At 40.4% G+C, this 27,927-nt stretch overlaps 1 protein-coding gene across 5 annotated transcripts in view; it reads left to right on the top strand.

The window, feature by feature from the left end:
- The window catches only part of HFM1 (helicase for meiosis 1), a 50,900-nt gene extending 31,232 nt beyond the window's left edge, over window positions 1-19,668 (top strand). For 4 of the 5 annotated variants that reach the window (XM_081193948.1, XM_081193947.1, XM_081193946.1 and 1 more), the window contains exons 22-39: window positions 626-732; window positions 1,792-1,839; window positions 2,601-2,698; window positions 2,796-2,927; window positions 4,123-4,208; window positions 5,754-5,837; window positions 7,478-7,635; window positions 7,717-7,820; window positions 9,015-9,167; window positions 10,816-10,911; window positions 12,613-12,731; window positions 13,731-13,813; window positions 13,949-14,046; window positions 14,660-14,905; window positions 15,764-15,854; window positions 18,159-18,267; window positions 18,684-18,823; window positions 19,075-19,668. In XM_081193948.1, coding sequence (XP_081050074.1) covers window positions 626-732; window positions 1,792-1,839; window positions 2,601-2,698; window positions 2,796-2,927; window positions 4,123-4,208; window positions 5,754-5,837; window positions 7,478-7,635; window positions 7,717-7,820; window positions 9,015-9,167; window positions 10,816-10,911; window positions 12,613-12,731; window positions 13,731-13,813; window positions 13,949-14,046; window positions 14,660-14,905; window positions 15,764-15,854; window positions 18,159-18,267; window positions 18,684-18,823; window positions 19,075-19,138 — 2,016 coding nt within the window. In that variant the 3' untranslated portion in view covers window positions 19,139-19,668. The remainder of the gene's footprint in view (window positions 1-625; window positions 733-1,791; window positions 1,840-2,600; window positions 2,699-2,795; window positions 2,928-4,122; window positions 4,209-5,753; window positions 5,838-7,477; window positions 7,636-7,716; window positions 7,821-9,014; window positions 9,168-10,815; window positions 10,912-12,612; window positions 12,732-13,730; window positions 13,814-13,948; window positions 14,047-14,659; window positions 14,906-15,763; window positions 15,855-18,158; window positions 18,268-18,683; window positions 18,824-19,074) is intronic. The other variant, XM_081193949.1, reaches the window with a different exon arrangement.
- The last annotated feature ends 8,259 nt before the right edge of the window (window positions 19,669-27,927 follow it).

Genomic DNA, 27,927 nt, shown 5'->3' with positions numbered 1-27,927 from the left:
ATTAGTTTTGCAGTGGGTACAATCCCCCCCCCCAATCTATCACATTCTGACTTGATTTATTTTTCTTTGCTTGTTTACACTGATGTGGTTCTGGCCTAGCCACTGATCACTCCTTGTAGTCTGTACTGTATATGCTAGAAATATATTGTAAAGGGCTGATTTCCTAACCAGGGCTCAGCTACATTAGCAAAGAAACAGTGATTTGAATGCGTTATAAATATGCAACACCAGCTGGTGCCAGAGAGCAGGAATTTTTTGTATGTGATTTTCCATAAGGTTTTTTTTCTTCTTTTGCTATAACGATTTAATTTCTGACTTATTTAGTGGTTTTTTCCCCTGTGTGTAGATCTACCCCAGGTTTCATACACGTGAACAATATATGGTTTGCACACTGTGGTTTGCACTTAGCTGTACAATTGAACATTGAAGACCAAAATTTAATCCTGGTTTGCAATCCTGGTTTTCAGGGCAACCCCAATCATACTTTCCTGGTTTGTTTGTGCTAGCAATCCTGAAAGGCCTTATGAGGTATCAAAAGTAATACTGCTGTGCTTAAAATATAATTTAAATATTTAGAAAAGGCCAAGATGGGAGAATTTTGAATAAATGAAAGAAACTATTGCAGGTCACATTGATCTCCAGCTGCAATGAATTTTCAGACATCAAGTTAAGAACAAATGAGAAAAAAATACTGAATACTTTGAATAAAGACAAGAACAGGATAAGCATAAGGTACAAGGTGATATATTCAAAAAATAAAGTTTAATTTTGATTATAGACGACTGTTGCTGTCCTGCACACAGTTACATAGGTTTAAAATCACAATTTCAAATATTACTAATTCCAGTTCCCACAGGAGATGTAAGAAGAAACTCCATGTGGTTAACATTTGGCTGGGTGTAGCAACTACTTGTTCTGAGAGGTATTACAATCCGCTTGAGAGCACCATGCCAACACGCTTCCTTTGCTGCTATCCCTCACTCATTCTTCAGCAGTGCAGGAATTCATTTTGGAGCACAAAAGAAATGACAAAACAAGGAAATTACTGAAATTTCGCAATTCTTTGTTTCCCCCTCATGGTGCAAGAAGAACCCTAGTGCATGCTGGAGCATGGGGGAGGGGGGAGAGAGACACACTGAAAGAACCGGACTCAGATTGTGTGACTGCTTTTAGTTAGCACTTGTCCGAACCAACAGTTGCTATATCTAATCGACTTTTCTGCCCACGTGTAGGTTCTTCTTAGATCTAGTGTATGAACTGTGTCTTAAGTTATTCTGATTTCAGCAGAACTTCGTTTACGTGTACTTAAAACTGGCTTCTACAATTAGTGGCACAATAAGTCAAATGCAGTCCCAGCAAAGTGGCCTGTCATGTGCTTGATCATCCCATTGTTTGCTCCAAGCAAGCAGCAATACCAGGAGCATTATAGAACCATTTATGGTTGGTGGGCTGCATTTGGCTTTGTGGATCTCTTAATTCTTCAGGCCTTGTGTAGGTCACTAACTAAAACAAACATATCTAAAGAATCTGAAGAAGTGTGCATGCACACGAAAGCTCATACCAAGAACTAACTTAGTTGGTCTTTAAGGTGCTACTGGAAGGAATTTTTTTATTTAAAACAAACATGTATATATCATTGCATGTGATCATTCTAGACATACATTGCTGATAATTCCTACAGGCTAGACAGTGTGTCATATTTGAATCCATTGTTTGTCATTGGACCATTAAGATGGGAGTAAGGTCCCAGTCTTATGGAATGAAAATGGAAATGTTGTGTTTCATATACAGATATCCAATGGAAGGAAAGATAAAAACAAGAGAAATGAAAGTGAATTGGTAAGCATTTAGGCTCTCCTATTTTAAAAGAGAAATACAGCAGCCACTCGCTGCTACTTAAGACAGTGATAAAATTCTGCGCAGTGGTGTAGCGTGGGTTGTCAGCACCCGGGGCAAGGCAAGTAATTTGCGCCCTCTAACTGAGAGAGAGTGAGTGAGCCAGGTAGGGGCAGAGAGCTGCGAGTACGAGCGCCCCCCCATGTTGCGGTCGGTGCGGCCGGCCCCCCCTGCACCCCCCACGCTACGCCACTGATTCTGTGTCAATTATTCCTGAAGAATCACTTCCTTTTTATATATAATAATTTTCATTAAATTTTAAATTTTACAATTTCAAATATTTTGCAAACTTTAAAATATCTAATGGCTTCCTTTTTTCACTATCCATGGTTCATTTTACATATTGTACATACCTGCATATTTTACTATAACCATTCCAATCAGTTTTCCCCTTTTACATCCATCAGAAATTATTTACTCCTTTGAATTTACCTTAATGCTGCCAGCGTTTTCAGCTGTATACAGTTATTTTCCATATATTCAATAAATGTTTTGCAGTCTTCTTTAAACATATGTTCTTCTTGCTCTCTTATTCTGTATGTTAAATCTTCAAGTTGTGCATATCCTGTAAAATCACTTCTTAGCTTTCTATATACTCTAGATTTTATCCTGACCTTGATTTTTTTCCCCCTTCAGTGGCTGACATGACTGAAATGTTTAAAATCTGTTTTGATAATTTGAATGTTTCACTATTTCTTTTGCAGTCTTATTCAGGCACAGCTAGGATGCATTCCCATACAAGATTTCACATTGACACAAGATATAGGGAAGATTTTCAGAAATGGCATAAGGCTTACAAAATGTATGATAAAAGATCATTTTTACTTTTGGATTATTTAAAAACAGTCTGTCTTGCAAGATTCCCCTCCCCTCACCTGTATGTTTGTTTTCTTGTGCAGGGTTGTCTGAATTTCTGGCCTCCCGTCAAAACAACTTTATTGCATTATTAAGCTCTCTGATTTTAGCCAAGTGCTTCAGGTGTAGACTTTGGGAAAACTCACTGTATGTATCTAAACAACTTGAAAAAATTGGTAGGTACTACAGTCAACAAGAAAGTACAATGTATAGTGAACTCAGTTACGATATATAACACCCCACGCCCAATATTTGCTGAGGAGTTCAAAGGGTCATATGGGGAATTTCTGCATCTTAGGTCCCATCCACACTGTATAACTAAAGCAGTATCATTATCACTTTAAACAGCCATGGATTCCTCAAAAGAATAATAGAATTGTATAGAGTTGGAAGGGACCCTAAGGGTCATCTACAGTAGCCTGAGGTCCATGGGAAGAGAGATTCACTGTTAAACCACTCTAAGAACTGGAGCTCTGTGAAGGGAATAAAAGTCTGCTAACAACTTCATAGAACCCTTAACAAACGACAGTTCCCAGAATTTCATAGCTGGGAGAAGACATAACTGTTTAAAGTTTGTGATACTGCTTTAAATGGTGGTGCCTTACTGAGGCTTTTGACACACCTAAGAAATGAGACCCCTTTTTAAAAAACCTGACTCCCAGACATAGGGAGATGCTGCAGCAGTCTCTATTGTGCACAAGAAGCAGCAATTAGAAAAGAAAACCAGAGATGCTTCAATGTATGAACATATGCACTTGAGCATGCTCACAGCATCTCTTTGGATACCAGCCTTTGCTGTTGGCCTGAGCGCAATTTGATACTGGCAAGAATTAACACACGCAGAAAGTGGAAAAGGCACATGTAGCAGATTAGGCATCCAATCCTTGAGCGTAAGCTCCATTGAGCCCAGTTGGACTTATGGTAAATATGCACAGGATTTCAGTGTAAATCAGTCAAGTCAGCCCTTGTTCTAAATAGGCAGAAGTTTGATCTTTACCTCCTATAGCCAGAACTTTGAACTATGACAGGTGCATGCCAGCAACATGGCAAATTGTGACAGAAATTCAGCAATCCATCTCTGTTTCTCATAATCCACCTATAATTGATGGCCATTGCTATAAGGTTTTTGTCTTTAATTTTTACTTCTTGCATAAGTCTGTTCAGAAAATGAAACTTGAAGGAGAATTGTGCCAATGTTTTGAGATCTATTTGGTGTAACCCTCTTCAAATGTATTTTAAATGCCATTTTATATTTGCTTGCCTTTGGGGAAGATAATGATAATTTATTATTTACTACAGTATTTGTAAGAAAATGCTATTACTAAAACAAAAAACAAAACAAAAACCAATTAAGGCTGCGATTTTCAACAGGTATGACACTGTCAAGTGCAATGATGAGCGCTGGTCTGGTATCCTTTGAAAAAATAGAAGATATAAATGCAAGGGAACTTGAATTGGTATTTATTTTATCATCTGCCTATTTTACAATTTTGTTTAAGTATGTTTAATTGGCAGAAGGGGAAAGCAATAATGACACCACAGACGGTCAGTGATTGCTTGGATGTAGGTTGGAAAATGAGCTTGGAGCAGAATGAGTGAGACAAGTCGTTGTCATATATTTTCTTGCTTCCACTGTACTGTCATTGTTTGTGGTACCAAATACAATCACTTGAATAAAAGACTGGCTGATTATTATTAATTTTTTTGTAAGCACGTATAAGGGCCCTGTAGATGGCAGTTACTGGAGGCTAGTGAAAAAGCAGGCTGTTAGGGTATTTTATCCTTCTATTTTTTCCATCAAAATCCAAGGAACCTGTCTCTTCTAAATCAGTGCCTGATGTCAGTAACAGACTGAATGAAGGTGAACAATCTGAGACTTAATCAGACACGACAGAGGCACTCTTGATCAGTCATAAGGCAGATAAAGAAATAACGATTCAACCTGTGTTGGGTGGGGTTACACTTCTCTTGGAGACTCGTAGTTTAAGTATACTCCTGGATTTTGCCTAGGTTTCAATGGTGTCCAAGTATATGTTTGCACAATTATAGCTCATGTGTCAGCTGCATTAATTCCTAGCCATGATGACTGATCCCTGGGTTGCATCCTGATTGGACTACTGTAATGTACTGTACATTGGGCTGCATTTGAAAAATGTTTGAAAGTTTCAGCTGGTCTGGACGGCTGCAGCCAGACTGTTGACTACGGCTGCTAACGGAGAGCATGTCGCTCTTTTGTTAGAACAACTTCACTGGCTCCTGGTCCCTTTCCAGGCACAATTCATGACCTATAAAAGCCCCAGATAACTTGGGCCCAGCTTAACTGAATGTTCATATTTTTCTTTACAAACCAGCCCAGGTGCTAAGCTCTTCGGGTGAGCACCTTCTCTTGGTCCCATCAACTTCAGAGGCACAATTAGTGGTTACACAACAAACAGCCTTTTCTGTGGCTACTGTCTTGTTGTGGAATTCCCTCTCTAGAGAAGTTAGATTGGCTCTCTCTTTGTTATCGGTCCTCCGGCATGCTAAGATCTTCCTATTTAAACAGGCCATTGAAAATTATGTGCAGCAGATATTATTACTAGGCTGCTGTCTGAGCTATCAGTATTTTAATGGCTGTTATAAATGTGTTTTATTGCATTTTAACTACTTTTCCCTGGTTTGTTTGTATTACTTTTTATAGTGTTTGATACTATAAAATATACTATATATAGTGTTATTTAGTATATGTAAACTGCCTTCTATCCCAACTTGGGAGAAAGGCAGACAATCAATCAATCAATCAATCAATCAATCAATCAATAATCTAACATTTGTCAGCGAACAGTTTAATTAAAATATCCCAAAATAATGTTTTTACTATTTTGATGCATTATGGGGAAATGGTTAGCAATGATAATATCAGGGGGACAATCTTTCTCAAATCAATGCTATTTTGTTTTAGGATGTTTCAAAATCAATGCATACTGAATTAATACGAACTCTTTCTGAAATTAAATTTCCAGATTTTGAATAGGCACCCTCCTTTTGGAAATCAAATTAAAGAATCGGTAGCACACCTTCCAAAATATGAACTTACTGTAGAGCAGGTAAATAGAATGGCCTAATTGCATTTTTGTTCTGCCCTTCACCTCCAAAACAGTTGTATAGAGAAGGTTAAAAAAAACTCTGTTCCTAAATTTCACAAAGATCGGTTCGGTTATTTAACTCTCATGACATGTGTAGTGCCCTCAATAATTACAAAGAAGGTCCTCAAGCTAAGAATTCCTAGGTTCACAGTGATTTTGTAGGAATGAAATGTGCTAACTTGGAGAGGAGGAGGAATAAGGAGCCTATAGAGAAGATCTTATAATTATAAATTGGAAAAGTAAACCTAAGGCATGTTGATTTTTCTGTAAGATTTTGTCTGCACCGTGGTCCCTGTTTCTTGTAATCTCTCATTTGTTCCATTTTCTGCTTGTGCAGATTTCCTTATGTTTGCAGTATACACATAGAAAGGAAACTACAGGGAGAATTAAGAAGCAAAAAATTAGGTGGTAGATCAATATTGGATTAGGCACAATACCTAGCTCAATACAATGGTAGCTTAGGGTAGATACGTTTCTGGGTAGGACTCTCAGTTTCTCCCACAGCCTATAAACTGTCAAATAATGCCCTCTTGCAGGATTTGGCTGAACATGTGAGGGTTATGTGTAGGGGCTGGGATGCAGAAAGAAGCCCAGGACCCAATATCCTCATGCCAAGGCTCCTCTCTGAACTTTTCATGCTAATTGTGAAGGTCTGAAGGGGGCCACTTCTGGGTTCAACAGAATGCATGTAGAAGCAACTGGGGACCTTGTCTTATCAGGATTCCTGATCAAGTAGAGACTTCTAAGCACATTGTCACATATATAGAGAGAAGCCCTTCTCAAACCTTCATGCTCTGTGTGTAAAAGGCACTGTTTTGAACTAACCATGGTTTGGTGTAGTCTGAACTATGGTTTAGGGAAGAAACTCAGGATCAGAAACAACCTTTTGCAGTTGACTTGTTTCCTTAACCCTAATTAAGACTAAACACAATACTGGATTTGCACTTCACAAAACAAATACAGTGGTGCCCCGCAAGACGAAATTAATTCGTTCCGCAAGTTTTGTCGTCTAGCGAATTTTTCGTCTTGCGAATCACGAAATCCCATAGGAATGCATTGAAAACCAATTAATGCGTTCCTATGGTCAAAAAAAGTCCAAACAAAGCCAAATTTGGTACAACAACAGTTTATTAACTGCTCTTTAAAGTCACACATACTGTAAAGAGCAGTTCAAAAATTGAAGGGAAAATAAATTAACTTTATAAACAAAACCTGTCTTTGTTTTTAGACAAAGGAAACAAAGTCGCGAGACGTTTTCGTCTTGCGAAACAAGCCCATAGGGAAATTCGTCTTGTGAGGCAAATCGAAAACGGAAAAACCTTTCGTCTAGCGAGTTTTTTGTCTTGCGAGGCATTCGTCTTGCGAGGTACCACTGTATTGGTTATCTGAAAGCAGAAGTAAACGTTTTGCATCTCCTTGTGGCCAACCTGGAGGAGAGGGGAATGGGGTGTGTCAGAGCCAAACGCCGGCGTTTACAACATTAAATCATACTTTAGCAGTATGTTTGAACCCAGCCAATATATACAAAGTAAAACTGTATTTCTACATTTTGAAATAGGTGAGAAACTGGTATTATTTTTAAAATATGTATCTTTTTCAAGCTAACAAAATACAGTGAAGCCGTAGCTGAAATTCTAGTGACGGTCATATTAAAGAACTTTGAACAGCTACAGACAAAGAGAACTGCCCCAGATTTTCACTACGTGACCTTAATAATAGGAGATAATGATAATCAGGTGGTTTTTAAGCAAAAGATTACGTGAGTATACTCAAATCATTTTAAAACTTTAAAAAATTGCCCATTTGTGCATATTTAATATAGTATATTGATACTTTGCAGGGATTCCGCTTTGCTGAAAATTGGAAATTGGACTAAAAAGGTTGAAGTGAGAAGAGCTGTTAAGTCTGAAGAGCTTAGCATAAATCTAATCAGTTCTGAATATGGTAAGTTAATTTATGTGATGTAAGTCTTAAAACCAATTCTGTTCAAGTAAAACTGCATTCTATTTCTATAATATATTGCAAACTTAATGGATTGTATCCAGACTTAGCTCCCTTGACTTAAAATTGCATAACTATGCTCTCCTTTTCTATCTGCTGCCCCACTGACTGATGTAACCAGTAGGAAGCAGACCACGTTCATTTGACCTGTAGCTCCATTCAGGGGGTGGAACCATGGCTCAGTGGTAAAACACATAAAGGTGTGGGAAGGTAAATTGCAAATGTCATGTTTGCATATTCAAAATCAGCTTCTGATCCAATGTTGTGCTGATTTTAACCTCTGTATGATAAAACTCCAAAGCTGTCATGAGAATACTGGATTCAATTTGTTTCCACTGCCTTAAATACCGCTTTGTGCAAGCTGTTTCAGTGATGTCTGCAGCATTTTCTGCTTGAAAAAGACTGTTCAGCTCACACCATAAATCAGAATTGTTGCAATTTTAGCATCTAACATGCCATATTTTAAAAAGTGAAAATGGACACGACAACTGAAATGGCCACAACTTTATTGATTTCAGATGTAGGGGGCTTTGGCATAGGCATTGGGCATGTATCCCTCTCAGCCTCCTGCTGGGGGTCTGAGGCATGACATGGTGTATTTGGGAAGGTGGGTCCATCGCAAAACACAGGTTTACGCAGCTGGCCCCCTAAATGCTAAGGGAAGCCCTATGGCCCACTAGCCATATGCAACTGGCTCTTTGGACAGAGACTTCCCTCCAGACCCCTCTAATGGGGTACCCTGTAATCGCCGCCTCGGGATATGGGGTGAGATGAATCACCACTTCCCTCCCTACCCTAATTGGATGAAAGACTATAGGATTCCGTCCAAGGCCTAAATCGCCAAAAATGGCAAGGTGCCACGGAGTGAGTTGAGGGAGACACTGCGTCTGTCCACGACCGCCGCTCACACGGGAAGGAGGTAGGTGGCCATTATATTTAGATTAAAAAATAAGCTGGTGAAGGAAAGACTCTGGAGAGTAGCTGTTGGTCTGACATCGGTCTCCTTTGCACTTGGGTCATAGCATTCTTTTGGTATTTTAATCTTTCAATTTATTAAGGGAGCCAAATTATATAAATACAGACATATTTGATAACTCAATAAATCATACATACATACATGTATATTTTCTGCAACAGTTGGACTAGATATCCAGAAAAAATTTAAGGCATTTTATCTTGGACCAAAGAGGTTTGGAAATGAAATGGTGAGCATACATGGAACATTAAAAAGTGAATGTTCATCCAATCAGACTTCCTCAGAAGGATCAGCAACAGCAGAAATCAGTAAAGGTAAGTGATAGTTCCGTACTAAATAACAGATCTGAGAGGCAGGGTTGGATACAGTTGCATATATACTTGATAGCAAATCCCTGTGCAATCTTGCATAATGTGTGAATTGGCTTTAAAATGTTGATTGCAAACAAATGAAAGTGCAGCATAATCTCAGAGGATGCCTTTTCTTGCACAATGGCGCTCCTGCCACAGGGACAAATTCATCCCACACACCCCATCCCTTACCTGAAGCAGACTCCAATAGATTCCCTAAAGGGGGGGGGGAGCAAGGAGATCACCAGGATAAGTGACCAATCATTTAACTTGGCAGTTGTACCTTGGCAATTTAAGCCTGCTCTGACCCAGGACCAGCCCACCATGAGGCAAGGTGAAGCAACCACCTCAAGAGGCAGGATCCACAGGGACAACAGATCCTGATGTAGATCTTTATCCCCACCCTCCTTGTTTCTGACACGGGTCTTCACTTACTCCTTCTTCCCTGGTGCAGAGGCGGGTGCCATTTTGTGGTTTGCTTCGGGTTCCAAGATGTCTTGAGCCAGCCCTAGCAAATGGAGGTGGGGGCCACACAGGAAGCCACTGTGTGTAGCAGTTGACATACCCTGGGTTTGCAAGAGGGTGCCTCCCCTTTTATATGATGAATAAACTCACCTGCTTTCACTGTTTAGTTGGCTGTTGATTTGAAGATCTTAGGTTATATTTCAATAAATAAAACCACTCCACCAACATGCTGGCTCCCAAGTATTCTTCAGGGATGTTGGGGCAAAGCCCTTATCCGCAGGGACTAATGCCCTGGTCCAAGTTTGCAGGAAACTAGAAACAATTTTTTTGGGGGGGGGGCACAGTGCCTTTTTGATTGCTGCTTGGAGGCTCTGGGATGAGTTGACAAGAAGAAAAGCATCAAAAAAGAAATGCCAAGACCACCCTTTAAGCAGGCATTGGGGGGTATATCTGGGGAAGGTTTCTTTTTGTGTATAATTGCCGGATTTTTGTTGTTCTGTTTGTCGCTCCTTAAACGTTTAAAATGGTATTTTACAATCTTTTGCTTTTAATTATTATAAGCTGAGCCCCATCTTTGTTTTAAGAGGTGGAGTTAAACTGATAAATAAATGAAATAGACTTAAAGTAACATACTTAATGGCACCCCATTTCTGAATGTACTTGTTTGAAAGTACATCCTGTTAATTTTAAATGGCATTTATTTACAGGCAGTTGGGATTAGGAACAGCTTTTCCAGTGAAAGGCTCAATCACTGCAGTGGGACATTTATTGCCACTGAGTTGCGATAAATAGAATATTCATGTTCTATGGCTTTTATAGCTTTTCTTCTATGACATTAAACTTTAAAATAGTATAAGAGCAAATATTAAGGGTAGACTCACAATTCACTTTAAGTGATAGCAAACATGCAATATAGGTTAACTACCTCTGAAATTGCCTACCCTCTTAGGCAATTGACTGACGGGACAATCAACAATTGTCCATGATAAGTACATAACAACTGTTCTACATGTTCACGTTTTCAAATTATGTCTAATATCACTTGGATAATGTATGCTCTCAAAATCAACCAAGGTCCACCCCACTGCCATATGTCACCTAATGAACAACATAATCAATATTTTAAAATAGGTATATATTACTTTAGGAGGCCCTCGTAGCCAAGGGAACCTCAGCATGAAGGACAGGAATAGGAAATGCAACCATCACTGCAAAAATAAGGAAATATGTGGACATGACTGCTGTAAGTTTCATTCATTTTTTGGCGACCTTTACCTGCGAAAGGGAGGAGGATCCAGCCTTTGATGTGAGCATTGAAATGTGCACTGCTCTGCACACATCTGAACACTTTTATGAGCCTCAAACGTGGGTTTGCTGGAGGTAATATCACATGTGGGGCTGCACACACAGGAAAGGATGTGGAGATTGTCTCACAAGTTCTTCTAGAACGAACGCCACTGCAAAACAAGGGATGAGCGTACAATGGATACGGCATCATATGCAATTTATACTGCTTTTATAAAAGGAATAACTTTTTTTTACAAAATCTATGCCTTTGGTTTTTTTAAAACATAAATATATATTAGAGTGATATTTATAGGGACTTCTGGAGAGTCGTTTCTCTTCTTCTTATCCCAGCATGATATATGATGTGTTGGGGGTGATGCTGTGTTGCTGACCCCCAATGTCGCTCATCACTGCGATTTACCCAAGAGTGGGAAGGACAAGACTGAGAACCTGGTGCGGCTCAGGTGCAGCGGCAGAGCCAATCTGATGCTCCCACTGCTGCAACCCGCCACTGAAGCAACACTGTGCTGAGCTTCCACTGCCTTGCCTTCCCCCTCTTGGTAAACTGCCGCAGTGCATGGCATTGAGAAGGCACGTCTGAAACGCAGCTGGCCACTACTGCCTAGCACTCAAAAGATCACTTGGTGAATTACTTCACCTTTGCTGCTGGGATTAAATTCACCGCAGAGCAGTCACAAAATCAAGAGCTGTCAACTGCCTACTGGGATAAAGAGCAGGAGGGCTCCTTTGTATCTTCAAGAAGCGCTTCGGGACACATTCCTTTCCCATGGCTTCTGTAATTTGCTGTGACTTCAATGTTGGCACTGTATATAGAGGAGAGCGGGATCCCAGCAGCGAGCCCCACCCGCAATCAACATTTAGCCACAAGACTGTCTATACATCCTGTCCCCAAGCTAGCCCTCTGTAGATGTTTTGGACTACAGAATAAATACATTAATGTGCGACCATAGCAGAACGGTGATAATTCCTTAGATTGGATAATGCAGATTTACTTAACTGGAAAGAAATAGGTTTCTTGACGAACATATAGGTCCAAGTGGCACATTTCCGTAATTAATGGTTTATTGTAGCCATGCTGAGTTGGGCTGTTTTGCACCCGGCTCCCCACGTGCACATGGGAGAAATAAACAAAGATCCCTGGCTTAGCATTACACAGTAGTGGGTGGAGCAATGCTGCACACCAGGATGCTATGGGGGGGGGGCTCTGAAGACTCCAGTGGAACCAATATGGTACTCCTATCAGTGCCTCTTTAGTCCACCTGTGCAGCCCTGACCTCACTGCCATTCAGTGTTTCCATCTGTACAGGTAACATAGATCTTGGTAATCAAAGACTATTAGCCAAATAAAAAATACGGGATGTACATTTATAGGAAACTTGGGTGTGAAATTACACAAGGGCACAACATGATTTACGAATGGCTTTCTGATGCAGAAAATGCAGCAGAACAATGCAACTTTGCTCTTTAGAAACAGAGAAAGGTTCAGTCTTGGTTGTTCAGATACAGAATTACCAAAGAATAGTTTTAAATTTTTGTAACTTACCATGTTGTCTTCCTAACATTTTATGGCATAAAAATTTTAATCGAATGCAAATAGAAAGTAGACACAAAACATGTAGACTTATCTTTTTTCAAGGTAAAATTGGAGTTTCACAGAAATATGAGATGAGGAAAGATTCAAAGTTTTCTTCATATCTCGCTGATTTGAGGAACAGAAACACAGAATCTGCCATTCCCCCAGCCAAACGATTAAAGGTGCACAGATGCGGAAATACTTTTGCTTGCACTTTGTTAACAGAATGTCTGTCTATTTCCAGTTAACATTTTTATTAGTAATATGGTTACTGCTGTCAAACATTTGCTATGAAATTGGCAGAGAGGAAAAGCTATATGCATTGATTAAGAAGGTGCCCAGAAAAGATGAAAGACAACCTTGTTAATGGGAACTATCCCAGCAAACTTATTTGAAAGTAACTTTTATTGTAAATTGCAGTAAGACCTATTTTCAAGCAAGTTTTCTCAGATAATTTGTAATCATTGGGATATATTTCCATGCAAAATTGAATTATGATCAGGCTGTAAGACTGGAATAATTATTCATCATGGAACAGCTTAAAGATTGGAATGCAAGTGTCACACATTGTTTGGCTGCCTGATTTGGGTATGCAAGATTTGCAAATAAAGACGGTACACAATATATCTGTGTTAACATACTTTTATTAGAACTCAGTAGAATTAAAACTTGGACAGAGTGAAGACTTTTCGACCATATGTTAGCAACTTCAGGATGATTCCCACCACCTTTCTTCAGGTTTCAAAGCTGAATAGTTCTACCACTGTAGGACTGCCATTCATTCATCCTCCTTTGCAGAGTTACACATAGGAATGAGGAATTGCTCTTCCCTTCCTTGCAGGAGAATGACTTGGACAATTGATAACAGGGAATGAAATATGGTTAACAAACTATAGATTACAGCCAGCCCGGGCTTGTTGACATGCTTGCATAGTTCCAAGCTTCTGCTGACTAAATTTGTTCATTTAATTCGTTTTCTCCCCTAAAAAAAATTATACACCTTCTCAACCATATAAAAAACACCTCTCATAAAGTGGGGAAAAATAATGTTGTTCATATATGACTTTCCTATTCCTGACAAGGTGTCAGAAGTATTCATTTTCTAGGTTTATTTGTACATACATAAACCAAACCCATGCTATCATATATGTCCATTGTAATGATCTCTCCCTGTATTTTAGATGCAGATGCCAAATAAATCTCAAAATGTGGATCTTAAACAATTTGCTTATACTCCTAAATCTTTGCTTCCAAGATTGCCAAGGTACTGTACTGCCATAAAAATAGTCTGTCACCCAGTTTACTTGTTCATTTTAATATCAACAAACACAATGTATATTTTCTATATAAATAAGATTTAATTTACACCTTTCCTGTGATTTTGCCTGCTTTTATGAAGGTATTTACAACATTCAGGGTCCCCGTTGCTGGAAGAAAGGAATGATCCTGTTCTCCAGGAAAGTTTACCACTGGAATCTGATGGTTCCAAAGAGGCTGGTAAGTTGTAAATGGATTCTAGGACTCAATCCAATGAAAGTTAAGCGTTTTAAAATACCAGAGGTTTCAAATGAAGAAATTATTTCAGTTGCAATCAATGTGACTTAAATGTCTTACCTTTGGCTGAAACTTCTCTGTTTTGTTTCGCTTTTCATTTTCTGACAGCTTGAGATTTCCTTGTAGCTTTTTCTTTTCGATGGGTGACATTCAGGTAATATTGGGATATCTTTGTCCTGGTTGTCAATTGGTTCCTAGCTCATTCTTGCTTTTGTAGAATTCTGAGACTAAATGATATATTTGATTATGCTAGAACTCTCTTGATTTCAAAGTCAGTCTCTTGATCATCCTTATGGTTTTGAATTTTTAGGATCAGTAGTTGGCAATAATTTTTGCAGCCTGTGTAATCCAAATGCAGTTAGAATATATTTTATAATGAGTATGGAATTAAGCAGCTGAGACCTAAAAAACATTCCTATTGCTGTGTACCTATTCCCTAAAATAGTGTTGACACATGCCTTCTTGTATAAATTTAACAAATTCTCTAGCTTTTTTTAACCCTTTGTGAGAAATCATTTTACTCTTTCACCTGTATTTTTATTATGCTCAATTATAGGTTTCGTTGTAAGCAAGCAACCTGCAAGTTGGAATGAAAAGAGCTGTTGGACAATGCCTTCACATGAAAATTTCAAAGAATCTTCAATAAATAATAACTTGACTGATGCCGATAAAAGCAGCTCTTTGTTTTCAGAACCTTTCAGTGTAAACTTTGAGTTAGATGAGATTTGGGGTGATTACGATGACAGTAGCCTTGTGGACGCCAGCACATTTTGTACTGATATGGAGAAAACTAAGACTTCAGGTAAAGCAGCTGCATGTAACATACAGTTATGTATAAAATAACCGTTATCACTGCATGCATAGAATTCATATAATTGGCATCCGGGGGGGGGGGAGTATCCAAGCCCACCCATACTATACAAAAGATACAAAGGGGTGCCAACTGGCTTTTGTTGGCGGGGAGAGAAAGAAAAGTGCAGAACGTAGCTTTTGAAAGGTACCATAATTTGCTCGTGATATTCAAGATAAATGCCAGAACTTAAGCTGTAGTACTTAGTCTGTATGACACTATAATAAATGGATGGGGGAGTGGTAAATTGATGCTACTTCCAAAGCTCTGTTGGCTTATGCCAGCCAGGGTAAGAGATGATGGGGAGCAGACTTACTTTTCTTCCCTGCACAGTTTTTGACACTCATCTATTCGTTCCAATAGGAAGGAAATTTAGTTTTGCTAGTTCCAGGTTGATGGCAAGGGGAGGGCTGGCCCAAGGGTTTCTCTGAACCCAGTGGATCCAAGCTCCCCTCTTGAATTAGGTCCATTTCAGGACTTGATGCTGGCCTCTGCAAGAAGCATCAGTGGTCGATCGCTCACTGAGATATCCACGAGTGTTATTTCAGTGGGGTGGCAGTCGGACTCCAGTATATGGGGTTTGGGGTTGCTTTGCCAGTTGCTAGTAATGCTTCCTCTTTTCATCTCTTGAATTTTTAGATAAAAATCCATTGGAAATTGGTCCCATTTTGTTTGCAAAATATAACTGGAGAAGCAGCTTTGCATATCTGATTAATTTGCTTTTGTTTGGAGTAGTAAAACCTTAAGATAGTGCTTCAGTTACGTTTGCTTTCCACTTGAAAGTTGTTTTGGGTTGTTTTTATGTTTTAGAATCTTCTCATCTGGGATCTATAAATACATGCTTCCAGAACACCCAGAACCAAACTGCACAAAGCAAATCTCCTGGTGCACTTTTAAAAAGGTACGTGTAAGCCGGTGCCAATAGTGCATACACACAATCCAGTAGCAGCTGGCAGGGCAAAGTGGCATTGCTTACCTGGCTAAGAGAGGCAGGTTGGCGCCATCCAGGCGGCCGTGGCGGCCGTGGCGGAGCCAATCCTAATATATTTATCATTGCCTGCAAACTGTTACAAGAATTTTGGATTAAGGGCACTAAAATGGAAAACCCTGAATAATGAGGAAACACATTTTTATTGATTCGGAAAACTTTGCAAAGTGATGCTGTGCAATAGTTTCTTACGTAATGTAGCTGTGTCTGTATAGTATGTTTCTTCTATTTTCTCAAACACGTAGGACTGCTCAATACATTTTTTTTCTCCTTCTTGCTCCTAATAAAAAAGTCCTAACAGGGTAATGCCTTTTAAGATTTGGAAAAGCCCAGATCCTAACAGGTGGGAGAACTAAGGGTCTGCCTTGTTTAAACCCATCTGATTCTGGAGAGAAGGAAATGGACTCTGCAATGTGCAGAGTTCAATGATGGGAATGCTTTTAAATAGCAGTATATTATACTGTTGAACCTAAGTGTCTTCAATGAAGAGAACACCAGCAGTCTTCACTTCAAACACAGCCCAAAGGGGAACAATTTGCTGACCTCCCTGAGGACAAAGACATGTTTCTGGGCTCTTGATCCTTAGACTGCAATTAAAATCAGTGATTCAGAGAGGAATCTGAATCCTGTTCTGCATTGGTGTGCCAGCTGCTCAAGGCTTCTCATTCGCCTGCACGCCTTCATTTGAAATGGACTCTACTGGAGGACACTTAACAGTGTGAGGCTTGCCCTTAGTGGAGCAATGATGTGCTGGGTGGGACTGGTCCTGGTTTTGGATGCTCTGCTTCTGTCTCTATTTGCGCCCTTCTGTACAGCTGCCTAACCAAAGATACTCCTCAGGCCAATCTTTTGCCAACTCCACCTGATGTTCTGGACTGACCTTTCAAGGCCTGGCTCAGGAAACTTGATTGCTCCCATCTGGGAGGGCTTTCTGTTTAAGCCCTTCGCCAGCAGCCTGGTATGTGAGTGAGAGCATTTAAAACACCTCAAGTAGGCCCAGTGAGCACCAGTTCCCACAGTCACTTAAGGGGACTGGCGGTCACTGAGATTTGTTATGTAAGCCCGGAATTTGAATTCACATCTCTGTATGAATATGTGAGGAAAGCACCTTTCAGAACCAAACATTCCTAGAGCACGCACACCATTCTATATCAGGGGTGGCTAACCTGTGGCCTTCCAGATACTGCTGGGCTACAGCTCCCACCATCCCTGACCAATGGCCATGGTGGCTGGGCTTCTAGCAACACCTGAAGGGTTGGCCACAGGTTAGCCACCCCTGTTGTAGAGGATAATTGCTATGGAAATGGTGTGTGGGTGTGGAACATTTCTGTACAGCTACTTCTGTGCTTTAGAGAAAGATTCGGCATGCAAGTGTCCAGAGAGACATGAGAGGTACTTTTACAGGGCAACATATGGAACCTACCATGTAGGTTGCCCAGTCAACAGTGATCTTACATTTATCTATTTCGGCTGAGCTGAAGACCAGCACATGCTGTTGTAGTCCATGAAAGCTGTATCTTCTTGGTGATCTGGGGCTGTTGTAAATAAGCTCTTTGCAGAAATGTCCTAAATATGGGTGTCAGGAAACTGACATCAGAGCAACAGGCGAAGGAGAGGCTCTCTGATTCTGCAGGGGAAGGAACAAGCACTAGGGGGAGACGCAGCTTGATGGAGGGGGAAGGAAATCAGCGTAACACCAAGGAGCCAGGAGAGCAAATGGGAGAAGAGGTGGAAGGGCTCCGGGATTCTTCCTTGGAAGTCAGTGAGGGGAGCCCTGGTCCTCTACTACCCACGCCCTCCTTGCGTAGCAGACTCCCGCGCAATGAGAGGCGGAGACGATTGGGAGTCAAACAACTCTTATGCTGGCAACGGTTTAAGAAACGCCCACAGACAGACTCTGCGAGCGACTGAGGCAGCCACTCTGAGATGGGCTGTGCAGTCAGGACGGTTTAACCCAGGCAGCCAAGCTCCAAAAGGGGACAGTTTACGCACGAGTAACTCCAAACCACTACAATGGGTAAATATAAAAAGAATGTCTGTGTTTTCTACATCTTCCCAGAATATGAATATTTTCTATGCTAACAATAAAAGTGCCCTAAAAGGATGGCATCACTCATTTTACCAGTGTCTTGCCACACTTTTAAACTATATAAACTCTCGTTTTCTGGTTTCATTTCCAAACATTTAATTTTGCTTTGGGTTCTTTTTCTTTTTTAGTTTTTCCATATTTAAAGAGAAACCTGATATCTGCCTGCCAGAATCCACCTCTCCGTCATTAACTCCACCAAGTGTGAAACCACTTGCTGAATATGGCAATAAAAATATTGTAAGTGAAAGTAGATATCTGATCATCTTGCTTTCTAATTATCTGTTCATTGTATGTATGCTGACATGCATATTTTGTGTGTCTGCTCAAAATGTTTTTCCTAGAGTAGCAAAACATCTCAGACCACCCTGGCTTTGACCCAGAGCAATATTCCAAATCAGTTTATCATGCTTCCAACAGACTAATGATTGTTGCTTGGAATCACTTGTTTGCTAGCACAAACACATTGTGTCTTAAACCTAATCTTATATAGTCTTAAAACCTGTGCTTTTAAATTCTTTAACCTGGCATTCTGAATAATACCCACAATAGGACAATAAAATGTAGGTGATATTCCTTGTGTATATTACACTTTTGGAATGATAGGGCCACTTGCTTTGAAATCCACATTTCTTCTTGTGATTTTTGCATTACAGTTTAGCTTTCGAGAAGAATATAATCCCCCACAAAAACCGAAACCTGTACGGTTGATTACAACCTCAGGTTCTTGCCAAGTTACTGGAAAGGAGAACTTTCTTATCAGTAAGAAGAAAATGACAGAAGAGGCTGACCGCAGGTAATGAAAATGATTTGTGAAGGTACTGCCCGGGCTTGGTCTGCAGTCTGCATAATTGTATCTAGATAGATATTTCAGAAAGGTCATAAGATTGCAGGTAACTTTCTTGAGCTTTCTATGCAAATAATTGTACTCTAATGCAACAGTTTGGTTTAATAGCACTATATATTGTGCTGCAGATAAAACAATCTGATCTTACAAGGTTTGGTATAGTAAACCGAAATGTTTCTTGGGTGCTTTCTTTTTCCTAGGCAACAGCTTTCTGATGATGACGAAATTAAGCTTTACCTTGGAATATTTGATGGCATTTTCTAACACCAGGAAACAAACGTGCATTGCTGGTGATGAAGCATAAGCACTCATTTTGAGGATGAGATCTTCAAATACCCCGTCTGGATTTTCTACTTTTGATGTATAGCAGTTCATTAATAGTCAGTTTTGCTACATACAGTAATGACCAGAATACTATACGGTTTGCTTGCAGTATTTAATGTAGAATGCATCTTTAATAGTTATTTAAATAACTTTGTTTACATGAGGTTTCTGTTCATAATATTGTAGAAGATAAAGCCCTTTGCAAGCCTTTTATTAAAGGGGATTGTTTTTGAGCCAAGCTATTTGTTTTGTTTCAAATTATACCCAGTCTTATTCTTGGAAATAAGATTATCCGTATAATATGCATTTCCTAGGTAAATACATTTGTGAACAATGCCTGTGTTATCCCTGGAAAAATATCTTCTTGGTAGGATTTTTTTTATTGGGCAGTTATTCGCATTAAACTGATTTTATAATGACTATACATTATGTGAAACAATGAGTTTTTAAAATAAAATGGAATAAAGTTAGTTTGCAACCTCTGTTTTCTTTTAAGTACTATAATCAGAATCTGTCCGTTCAGTGGATAGAAGGCATTTCAGTTCACAGAAAAAGTCTTCTAAGAGCAAAAGGGATCTTTCAGTGAGCAAAGCTCTCCTTCTGCGTGTAGAACAGAGCCTTTGGATTCAACCATCCGAGAGCTCTGCAGAAATTGGGTCCAGGTTGTGATTTGAGGACCCGATCCCCGCTTGGGGAATAAAGACACGTGGACACAGAATGTAAGGTTAATGGGTAAGGTAAAGGCCACAACTTTATTGATTACAGCATGTGAGAAGGTATTGGCTTAGGCATTGGACCACGGAACATTAGACTCCACCCACTCGTAGAGGGGTGAGTCTGAGGAGGGGTTAACTACCAGTAGGGGAAGCCTGTTGATGCTAATCCAACTATAGGCTCTCTTCCTGATGTCACCGAGGGTCGTGCCATGGCCCCCCGCCACACGGGCATCGGACAGGATCCACGACCGCCAGATTCTTTTAGCGGAATACCCAAAATTGTCGGGGAAGGCGATGGCCACACCTTGCCCCCCAAAACACCAACAACACATTCCAATGCCTAACCGCCAAATACCACAAAAGTTGTGACGATTGCTACGAGGTAAGTGAAAAAAACCAAGAGGCCGGGCCAATTTAGCCAATTGGAAAAAACTCCTACCAGGCCCCCTGGTTAAACAGGGTGACCAACCAGAGGTCCATAGCAAAGTCTCAGGAACAGCTAATCTAAAGGGAGTGGAGGGTGGGTGACTCGAAGAAAATGTGTGTGCAATGGTGGGGATGGCTGGCGCAGCTGCATTTGAGCAGCAAGCCACACCCCCGCCAAGCTTCCCTATTGGGTGCCCAATCAGGGAGGGGCATGGCGCTAGCCCTGGGGTTGAAGCAGGGGGCGGAGTGCCCCCTGCATGACGCGGGAATCGTCTCCCGCTCACAACCCCTCCCCTCCTGTGATGAGGAAAGGCTTTTCCAAAAGAAATTTCACCACGTAGAACTGGGTTCAGTAAACTGACGAGGCTAAATATGGAATCATAGGATTGTTGAGTTGGAAGAGATCCTGATGCTCATCTAGTACAACCCCCTGCAATGCAGGAATATCAACTCAAGCATCCATGGCAGATAGCCATCCAACATCTGCTTTAAAACCTCCAATGAATGAGACCCTACCACCTTTCAAAGGAGTCCATTCCACTATCAAACAGCTCTTACCATCTGAAAGTTCATCCTGATGTTGAATCGAAATCCCCTTTCTTGTAACTTCAGCCCATTGGTTTGGGTCCTGCCCTTTGGAGCAGTAGAAAACAAACTTAGATGTAGACAGATCTTATGGGTGCACCTGGAGGTTTTTTCCGCTCCTCCTTCTGGTAGCATTTCCATGCATTCCCAAGACTAAGGGCTGCCTTGAGCAGCACTCTGTGACAGCAAAAAGTTGATATTGAGGGGTGAATCTGCTATAAACATAACATTTTGGGGTTCACATATGAGCCTCTCTAGACCCCAGTCATCAGATAGAAGCACCTCCTTATGTCACCATTGTTTATTTATAAAATTGGTACAATACAGCATTACAGGAAACTACAGAAATTATTCTGTGGTAGTTTTATAAATGGACCAAAGAAAAGTGGCTGAAGTCTTACATTATGTCACTGCTAAGAGTGCGTTAATATATATGTGATGGCCATTCCCTGAAACTTACAAATGTATTGCTGTTACATGTTTAGACATGTTTATATGACCATAAGGTCTATAAACAACCCTTTTGGAAAATAAAAACCAGAATTTTCAAGGTCGTAAAAAGTCCATTGTACATACCAAAGTAACAAGGCAAATGATATAGCCAAGGAAACAAGATAGACATTTTCACTTGGGTCTGTCAATATATATAAATTTACCTTAAATTGCAAGTTAGACTTAAATGCATGTTTTTTCTCTCCAGTTGTCCTAGGTAGGAATTGTAGCATGTGGATTGTTTTCCTTTTCTCCTTTTGTGGAAACTATTGGCCCTGGTCCCAGGAGTGGCTTATAAAATGGCTTGCAACATATCAGGTTTTGTCCCACCATTGCAGAAACTATTGACCAATTCAAAATGAGCAGCCAGCCTAGTGACCCACTGTTCTGATTACTTGTATACTCCAAATTTTGTAACAACCATCAATGTCTGCCTGGGCCCAAGATAAAATAAAAGGACTACTGTCTTCATATTCTACAAGTTTGAATTAGTTTCTTTTTATTATTATTTCTGATAACATCTTGGAGGGGGAAAAAGTTATTATCCGAGTTACTTTCTCTTTCCTCTTAAATTAAATCTTGCCCAAGGAGAGGATTAGTAGTTATTAATGTTTTTATTTCACTCTTAAAAGTGATTAATTTTCAAAAGATAAATTCAAAGTTTCTTCTTATAACATTCTCTCCTTGTCTAATATTCCCTTCATTTTTCATATGCCGCTCATCAATAATCTGTCCTGCATACTTTGGGGAATAGCTTCAGTTCTTTTTACAATATATTTCCACTTTTCTTTTGATTTTAAGAGACTTTAATTTCCATTTTTAGCCACAGACTAAGGGCACAATCCACCAGGAAGTTTATGCTCCCAGCTGGGGTCTGAATAGAAAAATTTCTGGTGAATTGTGTCCAAAGATGCCCAACACTTCAAAGAATCATTTTGAATCATTTTTGCCTTGCTCACAGTAAATCAGCATCATATACCGTACTTATTTATTGTTGATATTTTCACACTTTCAGAAGATGAGTTTCATCAGGCAGAAGTTCTTTTAGTAGCACAGAATCTCTAGGGCACCCCCCCCCCACACACACAGTAAAAAGATAGGTTTTCCCTCCATTAGCTTACCTGATTTGTCATTTTTGTTTTGCATAATTTATTCATGGCAGTTTTATGTTTCTTTTAAAGTCTAATTTCCCTTTCATAAAATTGGTTTGAAAATTTTAATAGAAGCAAAAATATTCTGAAGTCTTTTTTCAAAGGAAGTTTTTATATTTACATCCACTGGTTTTTTCCCCAATTGCTTGCCTTTCTGGTTTTGAAGTAATTGTGATACCTGATCAAGATCAAAGGTGATAAAATACCCCATTAGCATGGCTCCCTCAAAGTATTTAGTTTATACTGACATGCAGTGCATTCCACAGAAACTGCTCCCATAAAATACCCTTTGAAATTCATAAGGCCATTTCTGCACACTCAGTTTCCACAACTCTGGCACCGAAGACAACACTGCAGAAGAGATGTTATTTTTCAATAAAGCCATGTGGCACAGGTAGACCACCTCCTGGGACCAGGCAGACACTGAGACAGCTGTTGGTTTGTGTGTGCATGCAGAGTGCAGAGTACATAGATTGGTTCACACTGTAATGCATGCCATGGTTGCAAATACTTGCTTTCTCATTGTGACCATGTGGGGAGCTGATGTGTGCAGACAATCTTCTGTTGTACTGGCACAAGGAGTGCATCTTTTTCTGTTCCAGTGGTCTGTTCTGTTATTCTCCAGCCTAGTATATTAGGGTAAAGTGTGCATAAAAATATGCTTCTACTACTGAAGGTAATATTCCAAATTGCCTTATACCATATTGGCCCGAATATAAGCCACACCCAAATATAAGCCGCACCTTTAAAACTGGAGGGGGAAAAGAAAAAATACCCGAATATAAGCCGCTCCCTTCCTCGCTGCTCCTGGCTGCATACGGGGGGGGGGGGAGCTGCACTGCATTGCTGGTGGCCTTTCCCCTTCCTTGCTCTCTCCCTTTTTGCTCTCTCCACTCCTACATAGAGCACATTGTGGCAGTCAACCCTTGAGATGATAAAGGCATAAATTATGGCTTTTAAGTATGAAATCAGGCCCTCACTGGGTCTTAAAAAGACCTAGGACTCAGCTATACGGCTGCAAATAAAACATTTCAAATGTGTTGTAAAGTGCAAGATACAAATCTGACACTAGATGGCGAGAGTGAGCTATGCCAAATTCAGTGTATTTTTCAAAACTCTTCTTAAAAAGCATTTTCACAGTGTTGTTATATGTGTGTAGATTCCATCCTAATTATATTCAGCAAACAGTTTTACTCTAATTCAATGACACACACACAAAAGACAAGGATCTGGCTCCAATGGAAATTACTACAAGTGAAGGTGCTTAAATCATTGATATCATTTACTTCTTGAATTGAAATGTAACACTATGGGAGTGTTTTGTTTAGAAAGAAAGGGAATAGGGCAACCAATTCTCAGGTGATATAGTAGAATGCTACAGTCATTATTCAGCAGAAGATTCTATATAATTTGCATTATATCTGTGCTTTCTCTCATAATGGAGTAGAGAAAGCAAAATTCAATATAGCAGGAGTCATATTTACCATCTTACTGGTCTGAGTCTCTGTAATAAACTGCATGCTGATACCTGCTTTTAATTTTATTTCAGCTGCCTTACATGTTTCTTTGTCCTATCAGATATATTGATTTCAAACAAGAAAGTGAGGTTGATGAGATCTGCACCTGAACATGGAATTGCGGAGGCCGGGGAGGGGATATTTATTCTGCTCTTGAAAATCAAGATCCGAAAAGGCCTGCCATAAAAAAAATATGTTTGCTTTCGCTGCTTAGACATGCTTCCAGTAACACACTGAAGCATACAATATCACACATTGGATAAGCTCATGAGTGCAGTGGAACACACAATTTTAACCACACGACACAATTTTATTTTATTATTATCTTCTGTAATGGTATTTCAAAAGCTTACAGTATGAAGTTCAAAGTGGTGATCAAAGGAAATTAAGGAGCAAACTTAGTATTTCCAGTTACAGGCATGTATTATTCTAAAGCAAATTTAAAAAAGCAAAGGTAACTATATTTGCTGCAGGATATTCCTTTGCACTTTTGCAGTTCCGCCCTGTGGATGTCTACACAGAATTTATTAGAATGAAAAGCTGGGAAACGCAGACCAAGTTACTGGGTCATCCTCACACCAACGCAGGCTGCTCTCTGCCTTGGGTTGATCTGTACTAGTCAAATATGGACTTAGGGTGGGCCTGTCCCAAACTGAATCTGGTGCTGCAGGCTTTTGTCGCAATAAAAACATCATGGCCCTCAGTGTGGCAATATGTTATCCTAGCATACCTACAGACAGTGGCACTTCATTAGGGCATGTGAGGCACTGCCCCACCAAGCTCAGTACCTACCTCCAAGTCATAGCACAATGGACCTTTCCATTCTTTACTGTGGTTCAGCATATGGACTTTGCATGGTATCAGAGCCATTTGCCTGCTGTTTCAGGGTTGTCTCTGACCCTGCAGATGCCACTTTCAACTTTGCTAGTAGAGCATCCTTCAAAGAGAAATGCTTTAGAAGGTGTGCCTATTAGAAAACAAAACTCCCCAAAACCGTGTGTTTTTGATTGACTTGCCTAAGATCCAGGACAAAGATCCAGAATTTCAGAAATTTCCCCCCTGGACGTCAATTCCGCCTTTGAAATCCCAGTAATGTCTGGGAAAATCCGGACATATGGCAGCCCTAGGCTATAAGAGAAGGAAAAGAGCACAAAGGCAGTGAGGACCAGAAGACAAGAACAGGAAATTGCCAATGGAGAGATAATGGTAATTGTGTTCAACATATTCACATTTGATGCATCTGAGAGTGTTTGAGGGGTAATGGCAAGGCAGAAAGAAAGAAACAGGAAGACAGCAAGAGACGAGAAAGTGAACAAAGAAGCTGATACAGGGAAATGTTGCCTTGTTTTTAAAAATGGAAGTAAAGAGCGACAAACTGGGATTCCTCCAATTCCAATTTGGCTGCTCCAGGCTTGCTAGTGTTCCTGCAAAGTGAAGTACCTGGAAGTGGTGCTGTAGGTACAAGGTAGACAACGGCCAGAATCTTACAAAAGAGGATTTTACTCAGTGTGTAAAACACAAACCAAAACTAAAACAATGGAGGCAAAACTGTTTCTGATCACATTGGTTGAATGCAATGTATATAAATGTATATAAAGAGGCAAAGAGGCAAAGAGAATTCAACTTAAGAACCTGCAGCTTATGTGCATGCTGTTTTCTTCTGCCTTTGAATGTACATTGTATTGTACCATGTGCTCAGAAGTGATTTTTTTATCTTACTGTTTATCCCCCCCCCCTTTGATTTGTGATTTCTTCCATCAGGGCTTGCAGACCTCAGGCTCGGGGGGCAAATGCATACCCTTCAACATTTCTCCAATGAAAATAGGAACGTCCTATTCCATGATGGTGGTGGTGCTGGTGTTATTATTTATACCCCGCCCATCTGACTAGGTTGCCCCAGCCTCTCTGGGCAGCTTCCAACACATATAAAAACATAATAAACATAATAAAGCATTAAACATATTTTTTTAAAAAATTCCCTATATTGGGCTGCTTTCTGATGTCTTCTAAAGGTTGCATAGTTACTTATCTCCTTGGCTAGGGGGTCACATAACGCCGTATCCTCCAAAATTTCTCCAATAAAAATAGGGATGCCCTAAGGAAAATAGGGACAGTCTGGGATCAAATCAGAAACCAGGACAGCTTCTGTAAATCCGGAACTGTCCCTGGAAAATAGGGCAGGCCACATGACACAGCTCTGTCCCCTTCCCACCTAGGGGTCAAGTCAAACCACTGTGTTAGCAGCACAACCTTGATGGCAGAAAGTGAGGAGGAATATTAAAGAACCTTTTAATGAGGGTGAAAGAAGAGAGCACAAAATATGGTCTGAAGCTCGATATCAAAAAAAAAACTAAGAGCATGGCCACTGGGCCCATCACCTCCTGGCAAATAGAAGGGGAGGAAATGGAGGCAATGAGAGATTTTACTTTCTTGGCCTCCATGATCACTGCAGGTGGTGATAGCAGTCACGAAATTAAAAGACGCCTGCTTCTTGGGAGAAAAGCAATGACAAACCTAGACAGCATCTTAAAAAGCAGAGACATCACCTTGCCAACAAAGGTCCGTATAGTTAAAGCCATGGTTTTCCCAGTAGTGATGCATGGAAGTGAGAGCTGGACCATAAAGAAGGCTGATCGCCAAAGAATTGATGCTTTTGAATTATGGTGCTGGAGGAGACTCTTGAGAGTCCCATGGACTGCAAGAAGATTAAACCTATCCATTCTTAAGGAAATCAGCCCTGAGTGCTCACTGGAAGGACAGATCGTGAAGCTGAGGCTCCAATACTTTGGCCACCTCATGAGAAGAGAAGACTCCCTGGAAAAGACCCTGATGTTGGGAAAGATGGAGGGCACAAGGAGAAGGGGACGGCAGAGGACGAGATGGCTGGATAGTGTTCTCGAAGCTACCAGCATGAGTTTGACCAAACTGCGGGAGGCAGTGGAAGACAGGAGTGCCTGGCGTGCTCTGGTCCATGGGGTCACAAAGAGTCGGACATGACCAAACGACTAAACAACAACAAAGCAGCACCAAAGCGACCTCCCTGGGGCACAAGCCTGGGCAGTGTGATTGGAGGTCCTGGGCTGCCCAGACAACAAGACCCCCCTTTCAGCCTCGCAGATGTGGTCCAAAGGAAAGCAGAGCAATACATTTGGCACCAGCGTGGTTGCAAGAGTTGCTGGAAGGAGGCATACAAGGCGTCATCCAACCATCTTAGGGACTCCACTCTGCATTTGTGTAGGATTTACTCCTTAGCCTATTCTACTCCCAAAGATATCCCACAAGGCAGTGGAAGTTTAGGTTCTGAGTTTTCCTTCTCCCAGATGGGCTACCTTGCCAGGTTGTTGAGCCCCATCTGCCCCTAGTGGAAAGCTATTATGTGGTTGAATCGGGGAATAACCGCAGAACAACTTAGAAAGCAGAATAAATCCACCACTAACGTGCTATTATGGAGTGAAGAACATGCGGCAGAAGACATCTGCAAGAAAACTCCCATTCTGAAGCAACAAGGAGTAAGTACAGGAAAAATCCATTCAGGTGGCTCATGTCTTGCCTTACAAAAAAAAAGTTTAAAAGCCCTGAAGGTTACCATCTAGGTGGATTAGGAGAAATCCTTTTTGTAACCCACAACAAGCCAGTTCTTCTTTGTAAAATGTGCAAAACATTACAACATTTATTCTTGTGTTTTTAGAAGAAGTCTCGCCACAGACGGTGGCAAAAGGAACGGACGGAAGTATGCTTTTGTTTGGATAAATGAAATTGTGTTTCTCTTGTAACTGTGAAACTTTCTATTAAAAGATGCATATAAGTTTCAAAATACGAAAGAAGCTTGGAATGGCAAATAG

This window comes from Podarcis bocagei (assembly GCF_964188305.1).
Source record: "Podarcis bocagei genome assembly, chromosome: 5".
Classification (NCBI taxonomy): Eukaryota; Metazoa; Chordata; class Lepidosauria; order Squamata; family Lacertidae; genus Podarcis; species Podarcis bocagei.
Note: the sequence above shows the minus strand (reverse complement) of the source record. Positions and strands in the feature narration are given on the sequence as shown.